We start from the raw sequence: 22,453 nt of genomic DNA on the forward strand, positions 1-22,453 counted from the left end.
ACTTCACACACACACAACATATAAAAACTCCTAAAAGCCTAAGCACTATCCATAATGTTTGTGGGTCTATACAATTAGGCCCAGGTCCAGACATGGCCCAAAATGAGATGGGCTTTCTAGTCCTTCTAAATAAAACTTCTGTCAATTTAAAATTTTGGGGGGTATTTTAGTCATTCTGTTAATAAAATAAAGACTTGGAACCGTCTAGATTTCCATCTCTACTTATCAAACCCGAAACAGAGAATCAAAATCTTCTTATTTACATATCAAAGAATAAAAGACGACCTGTTACAAGACAAAGAGCTTCTTCTCTTCAAACCCTGCTTGCAAAAGAGAAAGAAAATTGAAATGGAGAGTGGTGGAAGGAGGTTACTTCCCATTCTTGCCCTTCAAGCCTTCAGCGAGTATTATCGTCAAGAGAGAAAGCCTCCCGTAACGGCAGGGCTTCTCCTCACCAACACACTAATCTATCTAAGGCCTGGTTTTCTTCATAATATTATTCCTACACTTGAAGAGGTCTGGTTCAACCCTTATCTCATTGTGAAGGTATAAAATCTCCCTTTTCATTTCTTTATGTTTCCTCTCACATACCTTTTCTGGGTTATTCTTATATTGCCTTAAGTTATTTTTTTTATGTGTATATGTATTGTTTCTATTGGGTAAAATATGGTTTTTATTTGTTGTGATTATCAAAACCCATTTCGTTTTTCCCCTCAATTTGATGGTGCCGAATGTGGGCTTTGAGCATTTTTGCATAAGCTTGATGGTGGAGAAATAGTTTTGGGCATAGTTACCATAAACTTCCTATTTGGATGGGAATCTGTTACACAGAGTTCCCCAGAAACTTGCTTCGGAAGCTAAGTTATTCTCGTTTCCCAAATTCAGGGTGCTTCCTATTTCTTTCCTCTTAATTAAGAGTATGCTTCCTATTTAGGTGATTCTTTGTTCTTAAAAGAATAAGAATATTTTCTCCTTTTGATAATGCTAAAGGAGTCTATTTGGATTCTAATCTAGGGCAACCAAGAGGGGGGTGAATTGGTTGGTAATTAAAAAATTTAAACTTGGATTACAAATTTTAACCTCATTCACTTGTTACTTAAGCTTCTTAGGTGGTTACCAAAATAGGAGATAAGATGAAATCTACAAACCACAAACAAAAGAAAGAGTAAATAAAAAAGATTAGGAAGAGAAGCGACACAAATTTATAGTAGTTCGGTCCCTTCAAACCAAGGGTCTTACATCCACTCTTCTCAAGGTCGTACTCGAGGGGTTCCACTATTTGAAGTCCACACTATGCCCGGCTCCAAGGCTCCTTACAAGCTTCCAAGAGGTTTAAGAACGGTGCTCTTCCACCCTTATACAATGGATTACAATGAGAAGATTGCTTTGGCTTCCAATGGGGCTGATTTCATAATGAATTGCTCTTTGAAGTCTCTCCGAGTAGTTTACAAGAATAGCCTAAATCCAAACTCAAATGGTTTACCCAAATCAAGGCATAGCTTTGTCTGAGAGAAGATTTTTTAGCCCAAAATAGATTACCAAATGTCTATGATGGCTTTGGAGGATAGGTGGGTTATTAAGAAGAAGGTAAAACCCAAATGTCCAAGTATTTATAAGCCCACCCAAGAAACTAGCCATTTTTCACTTTACAACGGTCATCTCGGAGTCTTTCAGAAGCCCATTCAGACGCCCGACCAAGTGACCTTTACATATTGAAAAAATTCGAATTATCGGCTTCGGATGCCCAAAGAAGTCTTCAGACGTCCGACTCGGATGCCCAAACAAGGCTTCGGGCGTCTCTGAAATTTTGAGCTTCTCGGGTAACTTTTTTTTCTTCATGTTCGGACGTCCGAACACTTTCCTTGGATGCCCGAGCAACCATGCTGGAATTTTTCAGTTTTTCAAACTTGTAAAATTCATATCTCTCTCATTCCGTATTGGATTTCGACGTTCTTGTACTCTATGGATATGATAAGAATGAGAGCTATCTGTTAAAAAAAATTCAAAAATATTTAAAAATATTTTGGACCAATTATGATATGATGTAGGTTCAATTGTCAATGCAAGTGCCAAATTGATGCTTTTTCATTTTTGAGCACTTTGGCACTTAGGCTTTGGGTCCACTTGGGTTTATGTGTTTTAGGGTTTTTTTATGAGTGCATTGACCTTAGAAGAAATCAAAAGAGATGAAGAAATCTAAAGAGATGGATTGTACAATCTACCATTCTATGCACTCTCTTGAACACTTATTGAACTAGCCTTCATTGATCTTCTTTTATGTTCATGGCTTGCTTGTGGGATCTTCAACTCAAGCTCTTTGCTTTGTCATCTTCCAAGGATGATGCCGCCAATATGTTCAAGTTCTTTTGTCATTTGTGCTTGTTGATCCTCAAGCTTTGGCCTTCAATGATGTTCCTTTGAATGTCCACTTGCTTGGGATGCTCGAATTTGAGCTTCACCTTGATTGTACCTTCAAGGTATGATGATTCGAGTTTTTTTTTCCAGCTCCTTTGACAGTTAAATAGTTCATCCTCTAGCTTTGACCATTTGTGGTGATGTGCTAGGATGGATTGACCTGTGAATAACCTGTCTATAGCACAAGACTCTAAGGCAACCCATTAGTCCATAAAGGCTAATCAATTTGGGTTTGTTAGCATCAAAACAAGGTGATTAGTTGAACTCATGGGAACCTGTTACGTGCCTAATCGGCTGTAACGGAAATAAACAAAAAGAAAATAGAAATGAGGGGGAAAGAGGTTGATTCGAGGCAACCAGACCTCTAATGGCTCAAATTGAGAGGAACCATGATTCTCCTACAAAGTTTCCTTTCCTGTAGAATTCTTTTCTTCTTCTCCTTTCATTCAATTACAACTAAATAAATACAAGCAAAAGAGAATGCCACATCACAAGTCCATTTACCCACTTACAAGACACATCACCAATAACTAACCCCATAACTCTAAAACACATAGCCACTACATAATAACTAGATAATAATTAACCCCATATACAAGATTAACTTGCACATCTCATTCCACCCTCCTTACAAACAACAACCTTGTCCTCAAGGTTGAATTGTTGAAAAAATACTTATAATCCACTAGGGTCCCAAATCATAATGGCCGCCATCATTTGAATCCCTCCTTCAAAATCCATTGCGAACGAAGTGGGAAAGAAATGCAAATTTTCGTGGAGGCATATCGAAACGACAGATTGATCGAAAAACTTGGCATGGTGTTCAACTAAAGTATATTCGTCCCCACCAATTCTCGCTTTTTTCTCCATTTGAAAATCAACATTTTCAAGATTCTGTTTTTCTTCGTCGTTGCGCATTTCCTCTTTCACCGTGCTGATTTTTTTCAAACCTTCCACAAATCTTCGTTGTCCTTCAATCATTTTCAAAACCAATGCTTTAATTTCCTGTAGATCTTCACATACGGATTCCCAAAACTCCAACGACGCAGCTATGACGCAAGATCGACGGCTCTGATACCACTTGTTACGTGCCTAGTCGGTTGTAACACAGATAAACAAAAATAAAAGAGAAATATGGGGGAGAGAGGTTGATTCGAGCCAACCGGACCTCCTAATGGCTCAAATTGAGAGGAACCATGACTCTCCTACAAAGTTTCCTTTGTTGTAGAATTCTTTTCTTCTTCTCCTTTCATTCAATTACAATTAAATAAATACAAGTAAAAGAGAATGCCACATCACAAGTCCATTTACCCACTTACAAGACACATCACCAATAACTAACCCCATAACTCTAAAACACATAGCCACTACATAATAACTAGATAATAACTAACCCCATATACAAGATTAACTTGCACATATCAGAACACTTGGGCTAACAATATTTAATAAGAGAGTGCATTTACAACTTGAAAACCATCTTAAGTTTCAAATAAAAATTATGTACATAAGACGTTGTCTCCCAAATCGGAATGACAAGGAAAGATTTCCAAAGTTCCAAGACAACCAAAGACGCGGCATTCAAGAGCCCAAGGGAAACAACAAGAGGGAGAAGAAAAGACCTCCGAGCCAAAGGAAGATGAAGGAAAACTTTCCTCTTACAAAGGAGAGAAAAAACAAAAAATCTCAGCAAGGAAGGAAGCCACTGAACACCCCAAAGGAACCTTGAAACAATGAAGCCAACTGTTTGCAAAAAACACAACACAACCCCCATCCTCCAATCTTGATTTTATTGCCCCAACTAGTGAGGACGAAGAACAACTTCGAGTCAACTTCGAAGCAGAGGAGCTCCGAGAGGCGGCAGATAAATGGGCAAATTGCCTAGTTGGATACTTCCTCATCGAAGATCATATTTTGTGGCCCTTGAGAATATCTCTCAACGGAATCGAATCTAGCAGGAGATCTTCAAATATTTAACCTTGTACAGGGATTCTTCTTATTCAAGTTCTCATACCCAGAAGATTGTACCCAAGTATTGGAAGCAGCAGATCACAACTACGAAGAAAGAGCTCTGATTCTCAAGCGATGGTGGCCGGATATCTCGCTGGAAAGACTGAAATTATTATCCATTCTGTTAAAGTATAAAAGATAAATAACGCCTTTCTCCAACAGCTTAAGCTTTTGGAGAAGTTGGTAAGTTAACATGGTATCAGAGCTAAAGGTCTCGAGTTCAAACCTCCCGGATAGCAAAAATCCACATGCGATGGTCGGCCCAAAGTGGGCCACCTGTGCCGCGTGTTTGCCAAGTGGGTCACACGTGCGGGGGAGTGTTAAAGTATAAAAGATAAATAACGCCTTTCTCCAACAGCTTAAGCTTTTGGAGAAGTTGGTAAGTTAACACATTCCTATCTGGAATTGCTTCCCTTGTCTGCATCTGAAGTTTTGGACGCCTCATTATCTCAGCAAAATCGCCAGCCTCTTTGGTCGTCCTCTCTACATGGATTCCCAAACGGCCGAATCATCATGGCTCAACTACGCTAGAGTTTGTGTCGAAGTCCATGCAGGGAAAACTTTACACGATGCCATACATATTTGCACACCATCAGGAACCCAATTGCAAAGAGTCGACTACGATTGGAAACCCAAATTCTGTAGCTCCTGCAAAGATTTTAGCCATGTGACAGAGAACTGTCACCGCTCCCCCAAGGCCTAGGTTAAAATCCCCAAATAGTAATGGCAATCAGTTCAAAGTACTAAGAAGGTTATAGAAGACACCACAATTAGAGTTGCTGAAAGCATCGCCCCTGAAGAAATTAAATTGAAAAATTGCCATTCAATATTAGAGGACAGTGAAGAGGAGGTTACATAACTGGAGGAATCTAATGTATCGCACATAGAATTACAGGAAAAGGGCAAGGAAAGGATAGGAGGAGCGCAGTCACCCTCTTAAGTAGGTTTTTAGGGGGAAATTAAGGGGAGAGAAGTTGATACATCCCAGTTCAAATATGCCTAGGAAGATGAATTATTGAAGAAGCACAGCGACTCCGAAGATGAACCATGGCAGAAGGTCTCAAAGAAGAAACACCCCTGCATTCTCTGCCTAAGACACTCCTAAAGACCCCAACCTACATCCATCAAGCTAGCCGATTATGTAACTCAACACTAATCCATTGAGTATTGATCTACATCCACATCATATATTGGATCATTGGAAAACCATTGTTTTCCCCGTTTCCCCTAGTTGTTCTTCGTAGGGTTAGTTCGAAGAATTTGGATTGCCTGATATCGTTTGTTCCCCCTTTTCTTTTGTTATGATCTCTAGAGATATAATATCTTTCTTTTTTTATATTAATACACTGGTAAGGGTCCCACCTAACCCCAGCTTACCTATCAAAATAATAATAATAATAAATAAAGGGAAATGATATTTATGCCCCTTTTGATCACCAGGGACACCCAGTGGCAGTGTACGTTACAATCAAAGCCACTGAATTTTTCTGACATCAAGTACAATAGCCTCCCTTTTGTCATTGATACACTGACACTGGGGTGTCCCTGGTGATCAAAAGGGGCGTAAATATCACTTCCCTAAATAAATTATGTGCATCTTTTTCCAAATACTTAAACATTAAATATACATAAATACAATATATGAAATTGTAATTTCCTAAAACTTGTGATTCTAATTAGTTGTAAAGTCTTCTTGTCAACTTGTAATCCTTACCTATATAACCATTCCTCTCTAACCTACTATAATCCTAGCCTATATACTTTGTGGTCACTTCCAATTAGGCTTATTATATGCTTCATTTTGATTTTCAATCGTGCTTCCCACACATTTTCTCTTTACTTTCTTCAGAGCTTTTCGTTTCTCGCATTTTCTCTCTTCCAAACCCTTCACTTCCCGCACTGCTTCTTGTACCCGCTTCCTGGTTCCCACTTTGGCAACTATGTTTTGGGCTATGATTTGGCCGACACTTCGAATTTATTGCTGACACATGTGTCCTGCCGTGTCCGACACGACACGTGTGTCCACCCGTGTCAACACTCCTTTGGATACTTCTATATTTACTGCTATAAGTGTTGGAGTTAATGTGGGTGTGTTGACACATTTTTTTGCCATTTCAAGTGTGACATTCTGTTCTATTGTTGCATATTGTGTTTACCTCTTTTATTATTAATTGTTCTTTTATTATAAACTCTTTTTTAGCTCTTCTATAACTAATATTTGTTGTTGTATCATATATACACTTTCTATTTTAGCCGTGTCCCCGTTTCTAAATTTTGGGGGTTCGCCGTGTCCGACACTCCGTCTCCGTGTCGACACATGACACCCGTGTCCGTGTCCACAAATCATAGGTTTTGGGTATCTTGCAGGCATGTGATGTTAAGAGGACTGGATTTTTGTCATCGTTTTAAATCTATCATTTTATGGTTGGTTGGTAAAGAAATATGTTTTTGGTATTTTACCATATATCTAATGGTAGAGAAATGCGTATTGGGTGTTTGCATAAACCTATCCTCCTGCGTCTCTCCTTATATCCTATTAGAATTGGAGGGCTGTTTTCCATTTTATGGGATTTTGAACTAGTTCTTCTATGTATTGGACTTGTTTATTAAGAAGAAAGAATGTTTTTTTTTAATGCGTAGAAGAAAGAAGAATGAATTAGAGAAATGATAAGTTTACATGAAGTAAAATGGAGGTAACGGTGTTCTATCTTAAAACAGACTCTGATTGAATTCATTAGCCAAAAAAAAGATTTCTTGACAAACGAAGGACATTAAAGAAAAGCATGTTAGTTAGAACTCATTACGCAAAACTTAGGAATTATGAAAAAGACATATTTAAGTGAGCTTTGTTTGCAGTAATAAAAGTTACCACTATCCATAAGCAAAAGAGACTAAACACTATGATTTGGCCGACACTTCGAATTTGTTGCTGATACACGTGTCATGTCGTGTCCGACACGACACCCGTGTCCACGCGTGTTGACACTCCATTAGACACTTTTAGATGTATTGCTAGAAGTGCTAGCAACTTTATATGTATGAGTGTGACACTATTTCTAGTTTTTTAGGGGTTTCTATGTCAGATGCCTCATATCCGTGTCGAAACTTGGTCGAAACTCAGCATATGAATCCGTGTCCACAAATCATGAGTATATGTACTCTCTATTTTAGCCGTGTCCCCGTTTCTAAATTTTGGGAGTTTGCCGTGTCCGACACCCCGTGTCCGTGTCGAGACGCGACACTCGTGTCCGTGTCCACAAATCATAGCTAAAACAGCACCAACTGGAATGGTTAATCAGAAAGCAGGGTATGGGCAGACATGAATCAACACAAATGTGTATAATTATAGAAGCATATGGTCATTAGCTACTGTTAACTTACCAACTTCTCCTAAAGCTTAAGCTGTTGGAGAAAGGCGTTATTTATCTTTTATACTTTAATACTCCCTTGCACGTGTGGCTTACTTGGCAAACACGTGGCACATGTGGTCTCACTTTGGGCCGACTTTGGGCCGACCATCGCATGTGGATTTTTGCTATTTGGGAGGTTTGAACTCGAGACTTTGGCTCTGATACCATGTTAACTTACCAACTTCTCCAAAAGAGCATGTTGGAGATTGGTAGTATTTAATCTTTTATACTTTAACAGCTACGAAGCAGTTCATTTTATCAGGAAGATATATCTTTTTCAGAGATTATGCTAGGTAATAGCTAGGAATGTCTCTGGTTTATCTTATTCTTGGAGCTTTTTAAAAAAAAAAAAAAATTATGTAAGAACTTGTCTATATAATCCAATCATGACTGCATAGACAACAAGTATATAGACGAGCTCTTACTCATTTTAAAAAAGCTCCGTGCACTAGCGTGGATTTTGTTTTGGTTAGGTTTTAGTTGCTCCGTATGTTATTCAAGTGTATTTTTTTATTTGATGGGATTTGAGTGTCATGTAGACGTGTACTTCAACTACTAACCCCATCACTTATCTTCACATTGATATCAGTGCCTTTTGAAGGTGACCAAGATAATATGATGTATTTTCTCTGCTCCCATTGCTTTTTCTCTATGCTCCATTTGGTGTTTCTCTTACTGATGCAGCCCGAATTTTAAGCAAAGATTACTACACCTGTCTCAATTTTTCATTGAAGAGTGGTAACAAATTAGCATCAAAAAGAAGAAAAACTGGTGGAAAGAGAAGACTGTGTGGACTTCTATGCTTCTTCTTCTTTTTTTTAAATTTTTTTTTGGCATTGAGGTTAATAAAGTGGGTTAGTTTTTGGTAGATGGCACTTGTAGGATCTTTCTGAAATTTACTCGAGTCTTGATTGGTTTCTAAACTTACTTGTTGCACGCTAATGGAAATAAACACTAGACTGCTAATTTTGTTTCTATTTTAAACACTTTATTCAAGAAGTGAGGAAACTTTTGACTTGTTGCATGTTAATGGAATTAAACACTACTTTTGTTTATATTTTACACTCTATCCAAGAACTGAGAAAATTTAGACAAGGGTAATTATCAAGTGGTGATAAATGGCATTCCAGACTAGGAAGATTGGAGGAGAATAATGGGATTTTATGGCCTTCTTGGAGTGTGTTATGGCAATATTTTTTTCCAGGAGTGTGGGTGTTTTCTAGTCTAAAGGGAGATTTTTTGTTAATTCAATATAAGTAGCGCTAGGTGGAGTGTATTAGTAGTTTCTTGTTGCGTTTTCGCAAGTACTGCTTACGTCACTCGGATTTCCAATAGTATGGCTGACGCATTGAATTTTGTGAGTTGGCGTTATTTGATGTATCCTCTAACTGGTGGCAATTCACTTGGTCAAATCATGGTAATCCCTGGCTGGACAGGTTCCTCCTTGGAAATGACTTGCTGTCCATTTTCCTTGGTTATTTTTAGTTGGCTCTTCTTAATCCAATCTTTTATCACTATCCCATCATGATCAAGTCGGCAATGGGTTTTTGGGTCCGATGCCTTCCCATTTTGAGATGAAGTGGCGGAACCTGGGATAATGGAGTTGCTTCTCAAGTCGTGGCGTGATGCAGCAATTGAAGGGAAGACTTGCATCTACTTTGCCAAAAAGCTAGTGTTCATCAGAAGGAACCTTACGGAGTGGAATAACGGAAGGCGGAGAGCTAAAGATTAACGGAGTAGTGTTGTTTATAGATCCATTGAGGCTTTGGATGGGAAGGAGGAACTCACCCCATTGTCAGAGGAGTTGTAGTCGAGGGCTGCCTTGAGAGTGGGAGCTAATTCCTTAGCCACGTAGGAGCATGATTTTAAATTTCTACCAAAACCGACACGAAACTGCTGAAATGTTTCTATTTCCATCCCCACCGAAACCGAAACAACCGAAATGCATAAGCCAAAATCGTTAGTGTAATTTTGGTATACTATATTACATAATTATATTTATATGAATTGCATAAAAAAGTGGTGCGTGTGTGTGTGTGTGTGAATTCACATGTGAAATTTGGTACGTACTAAATTTGGCATACAAAATCGTAGGAGCATGATTTTAAATTTCTACCAAAACCGACACGAAACTGCTGAAATGTTTCTGTTTCCATCCCCACCGAAACCGAAACAACCGAAATGCATAAGCCAAAATCGTTAGTGTAATTTTGGTATACTATATTACATAATTATATTTATATGAATTGCATACAAAAGTGGTGCGCGTGTGTGTGTGTGTGTGTGAATTCACATGTGAAATTTGGTACGTACTAAATTACCAGCCGCAAGACAGTGCATGTCACTAGGTGTTCGATGTTTTTAAACTATTATGGAAGGTTGTCCTGCTTATGCGATGGTTTCTAGGTGTATATTTGTACTTATTCTAGCATTTCCTGAAGTTTCATCTTTAAATTCTATCATTTGCATATGTTTCCATATGCTTCCTTGATTTTTTTCTGAATTAATAGTAATGATTTTAGTAACGAGAAAAGGGGCAAACTCCTTGGGACGACCGAGATGACCAATATACAACTAACAACATTAGCACAAAAGATACAATCCTCCCAAGGAGGGAGAAAGTCAAAGCTATCAGGCCTCGCTCTAGCAACCCCTTCCCTGGCAAGCTTGTCAGCTTCTGAATTCTCACTTCTTACATGTTTGAAGGAAATGGACGTACCTTCAATCTGACCCTTGCTCTCATTTATCCAATGAGCAAAGCTCCAGGGATGGGAAGAGAACCCCTAGAGCCATCTTATGACATTAACAGAACCCCCCTCTACTATTAGGTTATCCAGAAACTAGTTTCTATACGCCTAAGCCCTTGAAGCACCTCTCTAATCTCTGCCTCATTTGAGCCCACCGTCCCCAAAGGGCCCGAGTATGCCATAGAAATTTCCAGGATTTCCCCAAACGGCCCGCTGTCCCCAAAGGGCCCGAGTATGCGATATGTTTCCTTAATTTTACAAGATTTCCACCGAAATTTCCAACCGAAACTGAAACGTTTCTGTTTCCACGGTGACAGAAACCGAAAATAAAACCGAAATTTAAAACCTTGCCTCGGAAGAGATCGGATGGCAATAAAGGGCGATGACCATGTGGTTAAAGGAAGGTGATGAAAACAACACCTTTTTTCTTACTATTGCTAATGCCATGATTCAATCCTCGTTGGTGGATGAGGAAAGTTGTCATGATTGTCAGGTTATTTTGAATTATTTTGTTGAATACTACTCAGTTCTCTATTCGGAGGCCTTCAATTTTGGCCAAAAATTGGATGGTCTATAGTTGCGAGTTTAGACGAGGCTAGTTGGATTGGTCTAGAGGCTACTTTCTCGGTGGAGGAGCTTAAGAGAGTCAAGTTATAGGTTCTGAATCGAACCAGAAATGGATTTCATGCCTGTTGGGTTTTCTAGTGTCCAATCTTAAAGGGACTCCCCAAAACATTTCAGCCCACCTATGGAAATTTTCCACCATCTATTCTTCTTTAACTCTTCTGATTAAAAAGGTTTTCAGGATTGAAGACCTCTCTCTCACTTCTTTACCAGACACTACCACACAGTGATAGTCACCTTCCTTCAAGGCCTCTACCTTCCCATTCTCAGGCCACTCCATGTTCTGAATATACTTCGAGTAATCACCCTGCCTGTGGTCAAATTGCTTCAAGCATCAGTGACATTCCTGTCTCCTTTTGAAATTATGGTAACCACAAGAGGGGCAGTTCCAATCCCCCGGGAAGAACTGGTTATGACTAGGAGGAAGTTTGGCTTCTCTCCTTTTCCTAGATAGCTTAACTTCTTTTTTTTTGAAATTTTTTTGCTTGTGTTGTGTTTGGGAAGTTTTTTTTTTTACCTTTTTTTTCCTGAATGGTTAAAGACCATTCAGAGAATAGTGCTTGCCATATTTATGCTAGTTTTTCTGTAAGTGACTCTAGAGTGCCGCATTTTCATATGATAATGGTCTTTATTAGGATTTAGCTGCTTTTCACAAAAGCCATATTCTATTTCTCTAATGGTTCATTTTGTACTAGTCACTTAATCTCACATAGTATCAATACAATTGGTTATGCATTTATTTCTTGATCTTACATGGTTCTTTCTTCTGCTTGAACAGAACTGGGATCTCAGGCGCTTTTTCTTATCAGCTTTCTACCACATGGGCGAACCCCATCTATTCTATAACATGCTCTCCCTTCTGTGGAAAGGAATCCAGTTGGAAACTTCAATGGGGAGCGTCGAGTTTGCCTGCATGATTGCAGAATTACTTGCCATGTCCCAAGGTATCACACTCATCTTGGCGAAAAGTCTACTCGTATTCTTCGATTATGATAGAGCCTACTACAGCGAATACTCCGTTGGATTTTCTGGCGTCCTCTTTGCGATGAAAGTAGTTCTCAATTCTCAATCCGACAACTACACCTCTGTCCACGGACTGATTGTCCCCACACGTCATGCTGCATGGGCTGAACTGATCCTCATTCAGATGTTCGTGCCCGGGGTCTCATTCCTCGGCCATCTTGGTGGGATTCTTGCAGGACTTCTTTACCTTCGCTTGAGGCGTTCCTATTCAGGCTCTGACCCACTTACTACCATCGTCAGAAAGTTCATCAGAATCCTGAGAAGTCCTCTAAGGTTTGCGCGGGGATTGTTTGGGCTTCATCGTAGGCGAATTTCTGGCAGTGGGATTGTTGGGGGAAATCGGACGGGGAGGAGTTTGTCTGGCACATGGAGGTGCCCAGCTTGCACTTTTAATAATTCTGAATGGCTGAGCATTTGCGAGATGTGTGGAACAGAGATGGATGGTAATGGATTGTCATATATTCGGCCATCGATTCAGACTCGCGACCTCTCACCGGAAGAATTGCGGCGGCGGAGAGTTGAAAGATATAGTAGATGATTTTGCAGCAATGGGTTTGGCTCAGGATAGAAATTTTGGTGTTCTGCAAACTGATGCCAGATGGGTGAAAGCTACATCTGATGGTTTTCGATTTGTATAAAACATTTGATAATGGGCTTACTGGATCCAGCCAGAATCGATTTGCACTATACAACTTGAAAATATATAAATATGGTCTATAAAATTAGTCTTTGGGATTTTCTTCCGTATACATAAAGTTCCTTGGTTTTAGCCTTCCAATGAAATTTGTGATCATGTAACACATTGGTTTGACAGCTTTCTCACAATCTCATTCAATCATTACAGAACAGAATTTCTTTACAGGTGTGAATGGGCCTGATTCAATCACAACTTTGAACAAGAAATGAATAGCCCAAATCCAAATCTGGTCCAATTAGAAGGTAAATTTTAGATTCAATTACTTGTGGACGCAGCCCATTAAAATTTCTATCGAGCCTGTGAGTATTTTTTATATTTTCTTCTAGAGCAACTGTGTTTTCATTAAAAACCAATCACTCAAGTTTTTCATTGTCCCAATCGAGTTATTAACCTTTTAATTAATCGTTCAGGTTTTAGCTTTACTGGGCCAGGTCGATGACCGACCAGTTTGTTTTTACTTTCATATCGTAAATAGAAATGCAAATGAACTGAGGCATTGAACAATTTTTGAAAGCTTTGACCTGGACATGAGCTCATTTAGCTTGCGTTGAGTTGATGCAGTTTAGCCTAAGTGGAAATGAGTTTTTCATGGAATTAATAGTCATGTTATCAACTTTTAATACAATCTACATTCTAATGGATGACGTTTGTTTGTTTGTTTGTTTGTTTATAGTAATCTGTGGGAGGTCTAGCTCTGTTGATTAGCATATTATTTTCAAAATCTTCTTTGAAAACAATACTAGGGATGAGGAAAGATACTAACCACAAATGCTACAGTGGAATATATTCAGCTCAACATGTTGGCTAAATAATTTCTCCTGCAAGAAATCAATTGAAGATCATTTGTATACTGTGTTATGTCATGGACACCAAAAAATTTACAATATCTTGTCTCCCCATCAAGAAACTGCCCATTTGAAAACTAGAGGTGATATAAAAGTCTTCTATAACAAGTTAGTTGCAGAAGAAGGAAAACAGATTTTGGGTGGTTGAGATAAGTCATGTATACTCAACTCAACTAAGCCTTTGTCCCAAACTAGTTGGGGTCGGCATGTATATATCTTCTTACTATATCTCAGCCTTTTAACATAAAGTGAATGTATGATAATTTTGCTTAGGCCACCCTCTAAAACTATATTGGTCAATAAATTTAGGAATTAATACCTGCACTCCCTTGTCTTAACAGTGGCACTCATCTTTTTTATTTTACACTCTTCTAATCATGGTTTCAAATTTTGGTTTCGGGAAGCGTTTCAGTCCTCACTGAAACCGAAATTTTCGGCCGAAATTTTGAAATTTCAGGGAAAATGCACGAAATAAAATAAAATAATATTCATTGCAATATTTGGCCGAGATTTCAGTAATTTCGGCTGAAATTTCGGGAAAGTATTAAATAACGGAAAAATTCGATTTTTGGGTGAAATTCCTTAAATTTCGGCAGGGAAACAAAATTTCAAATTTTCGGTTGAAATTTTATACCGTTTCGGTATACTTAATTTCGGTTTCGCAAAACCCGGTTTCAGTCGAAATTTAAAACTGTGCTTCTAATGAATCTTTTAACACACGGCAGGAGTGTCAGTATCAGAATAAGGGAGTGCAGATATCAGTTCCCTAAATTTAATCCATCATGATGATCTATGCCAACAGGCCTGTAAAGAGCAGTGTACCTCACTAAAATAAATAAAAAGCCACATTATGCAGTAGTGGTGAGATTTATAGCCATGTATGATCAAAGTCACAAAGCTATTAAAGGCTCTGATACTGCAATAATCAAAAGGTTTAAAGGATTGTGCAATATAATTGAGTGGTTTTCCACTATTCATCAGCTAAGCTACAAGTTTGGGTACTTAAAAGAGTAATAACCACATTTCAGAAAACAAAGGGAGCAGAAGATTTTTTTAAGGGGGAATGTGGCCCACATACATGTCAAACATCAGCAGAGACAATAAGAGGGATTTGGGCCATACATACGGGTGTCTGCACCCATGGTTTGACATTTTCACTGGACCAATACGAAAGAATGAAATGTTTCGTTTTCATCATCATTGAAACGAAATCGAAACTGAAACTTGTAACGAAATCAAAATCGTATGTGTATTATTACTATGTACCAGTATGTGTTACATAATTTTATTTATATGAATTGCATGCGGTATACAATGTATAATTATATGTGAAATGTGGTATCTGCTAAATTATCTTACATGCATGATAGTGCATGTTGCTAAGGAAATGTTTATCGATCATGGGGGAAGGGGATTAAGAGGGGGATGAGTGAGGAGATTGTGCGGAGTGGCTGAAAAAAGAAACAAAACACTATTTATTTTTCAGCCACTTCTCACACTCTCCTACGGAATATGCCCTCCTATTTGTCTCCCTCTCCCACTCTCTTTGTCCCTTTCCCACTTGATAAATTAATATTTCATTAAATAATTTTACGCCAGCCAAACATGGCCGAAGTGTTTGTTGTTGTTAAATCATCAGGACTTTTTGGTGATGATTTCTAAGTGCATATCTGTGCTTATTCTAGCATTTTTCGAACGCCTAGATTTTGACAGGACAAAATTTACAATAATGGCCTTGACAAATGGCCGTGAGATATAATGTTAGTAGGGTTTCATAAAATTGAGAATTTTCTAAACAAGTCCCCATAATCCTTCTATGTTGTAACGTCATCCTCTAAAACCTAAACATTACAACTAGGCCCCTCCGTTTTACTCTCCCAAAATTGCTATTATTTTATTAAGTACCCTGATTTTGTGCCTCCAAAATGACCATCCCAATTTTTCCATTACAAAATGATGGTCCAATGTCAAGAATACAGTGTTAATGTCTTCACAGAACTATCATAATATCCTTAACGATTCCTTTACTTTTGGCAATCCAAACATTCTGTAAATTAAAGATTTCATCTCTTTCACAATTATGTATAATGCAGGGGCTTAGTTATAATTTCTAATTTTAAGAGGAACTTGTTAGAGTATAGGGGACAGTCCCCGGGGACTTCTTTATAAAAACCTCTAATTAAGAAGCATGGGTGTGAAGGTTTGTAGCAGGATCTGACTTGTAGGAATAAACATGCATGGTGACACCTTATTTAACATTCTTTGAATAATTGTTCATAATGGGGCTTATTTATAATTTCAAGTTTTAGTAGGATCTTGTAACTACTGGGATCCCAAGAGACTTTATTATGAAAACCCCCATAAAAATGGAATGGTTCATCTTCTTCCTCCTCTGATCAAGAATCACGGGTGTGAAGGATTTTGGCAGAATCTGACCAGTAGCAATGAGCCAATGAACATGCAATGGTGACACCTTATTTATTTATTTATTTTTTGAATAATGATTTCTTACTATTTGAATTTAGGGGAAGTCAAAAGAGCCTAAATAAGAGAAATTATATAGGGGTTTTTGCAAAAGAAGTCTTCAACTATGCTTTATTTGCCAAAAGAGTCTTCTAGTTTCACATTTTGCAAATAGAGTCTCTAGGTTTGAGTGACTTTTGCAAATCAGGTTAAGCCATCGGTTTGTGACCAAAATACCTACGGCAGAATTTTTTCAACTCCCTGAAAAAGACCAAAATGTCCTGATACGTGGAAAGGCAAAACTTAACTATGTAAGAAGATGGAAATATCCATGACACAGATCTTATATGATTGGTGGCCATATAAACCCGTTTTTTTTTTTAATGTATGGTACGCCCACTCCATATGATGATCCAATTGGTCCATCTGTTGGGCCACCAGGTAATTAGGTTGTGCGCAAAAAATCAATTTCGTAGGATGATCCTATAAAAGCTTACATAATGTGCGGTCCCTCTATAGATCCGAGGGTTAGGATCATCATATTAAAAATGATTTTTTGGCCACAACTTAATTACGTTGTGGCCCAACAATTGGACGGATTGGATCTTCTGTGGAGCGGGTTTACACTGCCACCTATCGTATAAAATCTCTCCATGACGATCAATAATAAGTTTTCAATCCAGCGTGTGGGAATATCATTTCTATATATACCAGCTTTTAATGCATGGGTGTAAAAAGATGGGCCCACTCCATCAAAACTTGACATGTAAAATTTCGGACCCACGATGCACATGGGCTTGGTGGAAATTGTGGGACCTACCCACCCGATGCATGGGTTTGAATTGAGCTGGTGGGACCCATCCTATCAAAACATATCATTGGCCATCACGAGTATTTTGGTCCTTCACAAGGTAATTTTCATGTGAAAGACCCGTCAGTATGCGAGGCAAAATGGCAGGCCCCGCCCTATGCATGGGTTTGAATTGAGCTGGTGGGACCATCCTATCAAAACACATCACTACGTAATTTTCACATTATAAGGACATTTTGGTCTTTTGTGAGTCAAAAAAAATCTGCCATTGGTATTTTGGTCACAAATTGATGGAATGACCTGATTTGCAAAATTCACGCAAACCTTGTGACTCTATTCGCAAATTATGAAACTAGAAGACTCTTTTGCCAAATAAAGCAAAGTAGAAGACCTCTTTTGCAAAAACACCAATTATATATTCGTCCCTTTTTCTTCTCGGGACACCCTCTTATAGTGTAAAAAGAGTAGTCATAAATAATCAAGGTTTTAAATTCTGGTTTCGGACTAAATTTTGGACCTTGCCCGAACAGAAATTTTGGCTGAAATTCGGTAAAGAGTCTTCAAATGTCTTATTTTTGGGCCGAAATTTCTGCCAAAATTACCGAAGTTTCTGCCAAAATTACTGAAATTCTTTAAAACAATAATTTTTTTTTTTTTTGTAATTTTACCCAAAATTTCAGCGAAATTTTGCACATTTCAGAAGTTTCGGTTCGGTCTCAGCCGAAACACCATGGTCATAATTCATAAATACCCTAAAAGGGGTGGGTCGGGTGGCCCGGGAAGAAAAGGGCGCAAAAATAACATAAGAAATTCATGAATGGGCGCAAAAACACATGAATGGAGTTGAATTTCTTATGTTATTGTGGGTCCTATTCTTTTTGCAGCAACAGAAAGAGGGGGCGGGGGTGGGGAGGGGCTGATTTCCGGTTCATCATATTTTGATGATGGCACACTTTCTGATTTGATGTTTCCAGTATCTTCAGTACTGAACAGACGTAAAAAAAAACAGTGAGTACTGCCATTATCAAATTATGGTAGTGCGGATATAAGTCCTCTAGAGAAATATCAAAATAAAAAGCAGCATTAATTGACTTTAATTAATTAATTGGATCAAATGAGTCATCAGTTTTTCAAATTCTTGGCTCTAAACTCCATTAACCATTATCTAAAGGGTATTTTCGTCATATTTTGAATTCTCAAAAAAGTGCCTATCTTACTTATTCCTGATACTCATTTTGGGTTTGCCACCCCTCCCTCTCTTCCTTTCTCCTTTTTTACAATCGTACACCAAAACGAGCTCAAGCAAAGGAGATAGAGAGAGAATGGCCAATGGTGGGTTTGTGGGTATCCTGGTTTCAGATCCATGGCTCCAAAACCAGTTCACTCAAGTGGAGCTTCGCACCTTGAAATCCCGTGTAACAATTCCTTCTCTCTTTGCTCTCTCTCTCTCTCTCTCTCTCTCTCTCTCTCTCTCTCTCTATCTTTGTTTAAAAAAAAAAAATTACTAATGGGGTACTGGTTCTACAGTTCTTGACAATGAAGAAGGAGTATGGCCGTGTTAATGTGGGTGATTTGCCTTCGAGTATGTCTAAACTGAAAATTGTGGGAGAGAATCTGACAGAGAAAGAGAGGACTTCTTTCCTTGTCCATTCTTATGAGGACTTGGAAGAAGAAGTCGATTTCGAAGTCTTTCTTCGGGTGAGTTCCACTTAGGTCTTCCCTTGTTCCCCCTTTCCATCTTTAATTTCAGTGTTTTTTTTCCCTTTTTGTGCCCAACATTGTGGTTAATGTTGGAAATCTAAGCTTTACCGCTTATCTACTTCATTACTTCACCATTTGACCACTCATTGTCATGGAAGTTGCTACTTGCATTTGTGAAACCACCAATTACTCCAAAACCTTAAGCCGTTGGAGATGCCTTATTTAATCTTTTATACTTTAACACTCCCCCTCATGCATGACCCCTCTTTTTAGTGCTGGCCTACACATGACACATGTGGTCCCTCTTTTGGGTTGGTCATTACGTGTGGATTTTTAATATCAAGGAGTTTTGAACACAGGACCTGTCGGGGAAAGTTGCCTTATTTGCCACCCGTGAGAGTGAAAACGAGAGGAGAGAGAAAAAGAGGAGAGCGAAAAAGAGAAAGACAGTGGGCTTTTCTTCTTGGTTTTTTCTCTTGGGTTTTCTTCTTGGGTTTTTCTCTTGGGGTTTTCTCTTGTACGGTCTTGGGTTTGAGGGAAGCAAGGAAAGGGTTGCGGGTTTTGAGTTAAATCCATTGTAATCCTTGTATATTGTTTTTTCTTATAATGGAAGATCGTGTTTCTCGCCCGTGGAGTAGGCTTGGCCGAACCACGTAAAATCATGGTGTTCATCTTGTGGCTTGATTTGTTACTTTTTCTTTCCGTTAAATTTGTATACGATCGAGTTGGTTTGCCCGGCGGATTTTCTCAACCAGTGGTATCAGAGTTGTGGTTGTAGCGATCGTCGAGGCTGGGTGGAGTGATCGTTGGTGTTGTGGTTGGATCGTGGTTAGAGCTATCTTTGGGAGTAGAAAGATTGTCCAAGAAAAATTCTCGTTCGAGGTGGAGCGCTACACCGTGAAGTACGGAGTAATATGAGATGACGGTAAAATCAAGTTCTACTCAGTTCAACATCGACAGATTTGATGGAAATGGCAGTTTCACCCTATGGCAGATGAGGGTGAAGGACATCCTAGTTCAACAGGGCTTGGCTAAGGCGTTGAAGGGAAATGATGGGAAGCCGGAGAAGATGACTGGTGCCGAGTGGAAAGACATTGAGTCGAAGGCGGTCAGCACGATTCAACTATGTCTGGCAGATAGCGTTATACTTAACGTTATGCGCCTAAATTATGAGAGAAGTTGGAAAAGCTTTATATGTCAAAAATCTTGGCCAACCGGTTGTATCTGAAGCGGCAATTGTACGGGCTGAAGATGTAGGAAGGCGGAGATCTTCTGGAACACATTACAGTGTTCAATGGGCTTGTGGATCAACTCCACAAGGTTGATGAAAAGTTGAAGGAAGAAGATAAGGCCCTATAATACTTCTTACTTTACTTCCTGATTCGTATGACAACCTGGTGACGAATTTATTGTATGGTAATGATACAATAAAGTTGGAGGAAGTCACGGCGTTACTTTTATCTAATGAGATGCGGAAGAAACCTGTTCTTGGTGGAAGTGAAGAGTATGGGTTAGTTGTTCATGGTGAGAATTAAAGAGGAAGGTCGTCTGACAGGGGATCAGGAAAAGGCAGGTCAAGATCCAGAGTCGGCGGAAAGGGTATGCAATGTTACCGTTGTAAGGAATATGACCACATTAAGTGGGATTGTCCGAAGCGAGCTGACCAGGTGGACAATGGTGCTACGAATATTGTGGTGGCGGTAACGAATGAACATAATGAAGATTTTGGAGATGTTCTCACAGTCTCCACAGGTAATCACACTTCTCCTCATGATGAGTGGATTTTAGATTCATGGTGCTTTGTTCATGTATGATATGTTCCAGAAGACAAGGGCGGGTGTAGTGTCCTTGGGTGATGGGTCTACTTGTGACGTCACGGGAGTTGGAACGGTGAAGATCAAAATGTTTGATGGAGTGGTTCATACTTTGGGTGGTGTGACGTATGTCCCAAAGCTACAGAAGAATCTAATATCTCTTGGCCGGTTGGACTCCAGGGGTTACAAGTTTTCAGCTGCAGGTGGAGCCATGAAAATCACATGCGGCTGTATGGTTCTAATGAAAGGAGAGGAGTGTGGTGGATTATATCGTCTGGTTGGGGGTACGGTGACTAGTGTTCCTAACATTTCGATGGTTAGTTGGAACAGAGTGGTAGAGCATGCACGCGTAGGGTCTCTTTCGCAGTTGGTGCAGAGACGGGTTTCCAGGTTGCAGACGATGGTAAGAGGATGACAGTACCTGACCGTCAAATCACATCTAATATGTGCAAGTCCTTTCTCCATTCTCCATCTATTGAGTTGGGTCATACGGGGGGTGGACAACAACTATCCCCTGGACCCACTCGTAGTATACCTTCCAGTCAAGCACTTAGGGACTGCAAATGCATTTGCAAAATCATTTCAAAAACATGTTTTAATTAAAGATTTGATAAACAATTTATCAAATCTCCTCGGCTAAGCTTTCATTATAGGCCTACTGCTCTGACCAAAACTGTAGATGATATTTCCGTAATTGGGGCGGAGAATTCTATGTCGGGTATCTCTATTAGCCTTGTGGGTTTGTCCAAAACTCCAGTACTACCCTTTGGTGACCCTTAGAAGGATCACGGTTAGATAGACCAAGAATCAAGGCCGGGCGCACAGACCAATATGACCCCTCAGGTCTAAGGACATGTAAATGGTCCTGTCTGGTAGAATAGCCTTACTAATTCCTGTACACATGCTATTCTAGTGTGATCCTGTTTTGTCCGCAATCCCTATTGTCGCACTTACTCTTCTTGCTTAGGGTCTATTACCCAAGTGACTGAGATAAGCCACTCCACGACACGTGCATGTAGGCAAGACTGGTGCTGGTTGTGTATAGGAGGAGATGCCCAATCTTGACCCAACCAGGAACCTTTATGTTCCGTTTGGTTGCCAGAAAATTTTTGTCCTAGGAAGTTTTAGTAAAATTTTGGTCCCATCCCATGTTTGGTTGCCTTTTAGCACTAGAATTTTTTTAATCCCACTCTTGTAATGATTGCTTGTGGGGTGAATTTTTTTTAATACCACTCTTGTAATGATTGCCTTTTCATCCCATCCCAAAATAATCCCAGGAACCAAAAATAAGCTTGAGAAGAATTTTTTTCTTCCCAACAGTTCAAGCAACCAAACAAAGTTTTTTTTTTCCCACCATAGTCCGGTCAACCAAACATGGGATTTTTATTTTATCGGGGTACTTCTAGGACTTTTTTTCCCACCAATCTCCTTGGATTTTTTTTCTCCCACATAAATCCCAGAAACCATAAAAAGCCCGGCAACCAAACAGAGCATTAAGGTTTGCAAAGAACTGGGATACCACATCTCCCTGCTCCCTAGGATGTGTGAATCCTTGAGCATGGTATTCCTACTTTGCTGCCTAAGGACGAATATGTGACGTATAACAAGCACATCACACATATTCAATCATATATTACCCATTAGATGTCATGAAATTAAACCTTTATTAATATTAATGTGGATTTCTCCTCTCCTTGTGCAGACGCATTTTCAGTATCTCCAAGGGGCGGGCCCTGCAGAGTGGGTCGGGCATGGTTAGTGCTGCTGGAAAACAAAACCGGAGAGGGTGGAAGACCCAGAACCGGACAATATCTACATAGTGGGGTTGGGGCATGACATTATGGTATCAGAGCGGGACCTTCCACAGCACGGTGTGCCAGCGAGGACGCTGGC

At 39.3% G+C, this 22,453-nt stretch overlaps 2 protein-coding genes across 2 annotated transcripts in view; both read left to right on the forward strand.

Annotated features, from left to right (window-relative positions):
- The first annotated feature begins 232 nt into the window (after positions 1-232).
- On the forward strand, positions 233-12,984 carry LOC143890894 (rhomboid-like protein 14, mitochondrial). Its single transcript, XM_077395578.1, has 2 exons — positions 233-546; positions 11,985-12,984. Exons 1-2 carry the CDS (start codon positions 349-351, stop codon positions 12,765-12,767), a joined length of 981 nt encoding a protein of 326 aa, XP_077251693.1. The 5' UTR covers positions 233-348; the 3' UTR covers positions 12,768-12,984.
- A 5,296-nt stretch (positions 12,985-18,280) lies between these two features.
- Positions 18,281-22,453, forward strand: part of LOC143889928 (fimbrin-2-like) — a 41,768-nt gene continuing 37,595 nt past the window's right edge. The window contains exons 1-2 of the mRNA XM_077394330.1: positions 18,281-18,460; positions 18,573-18,743. Of these exons, the coding sequence (XP_077250445.1) occupies positions 18,368-18,460; positions 18,573-18,743 (264 nt within the window). The 5' untranslated portion in view covers positions 18,281-18,367. The remainder of the gene's footprint in view (positions 18,461-18,572; positions 18,744-22,453) is intronic.

Source organism: Tasmannia lanceolata, unplaced genomic scaffold (genome assembly GCF_043159265.1).
Source record: "Tasmannia lanceolata isolate RefF3 unplaced genomic scaffold, GAP_Taslan_0.1 ptg000013l, whole genome shotgun sequence".
NCBI classification, from domain to species: domain Eukaryota; kingdom Viridiplantae; phylum Streptophyta; class Magnoliopsida; order Canellales; family Winteraceae; genus Tasmannia; species Tasmannia lanceolata.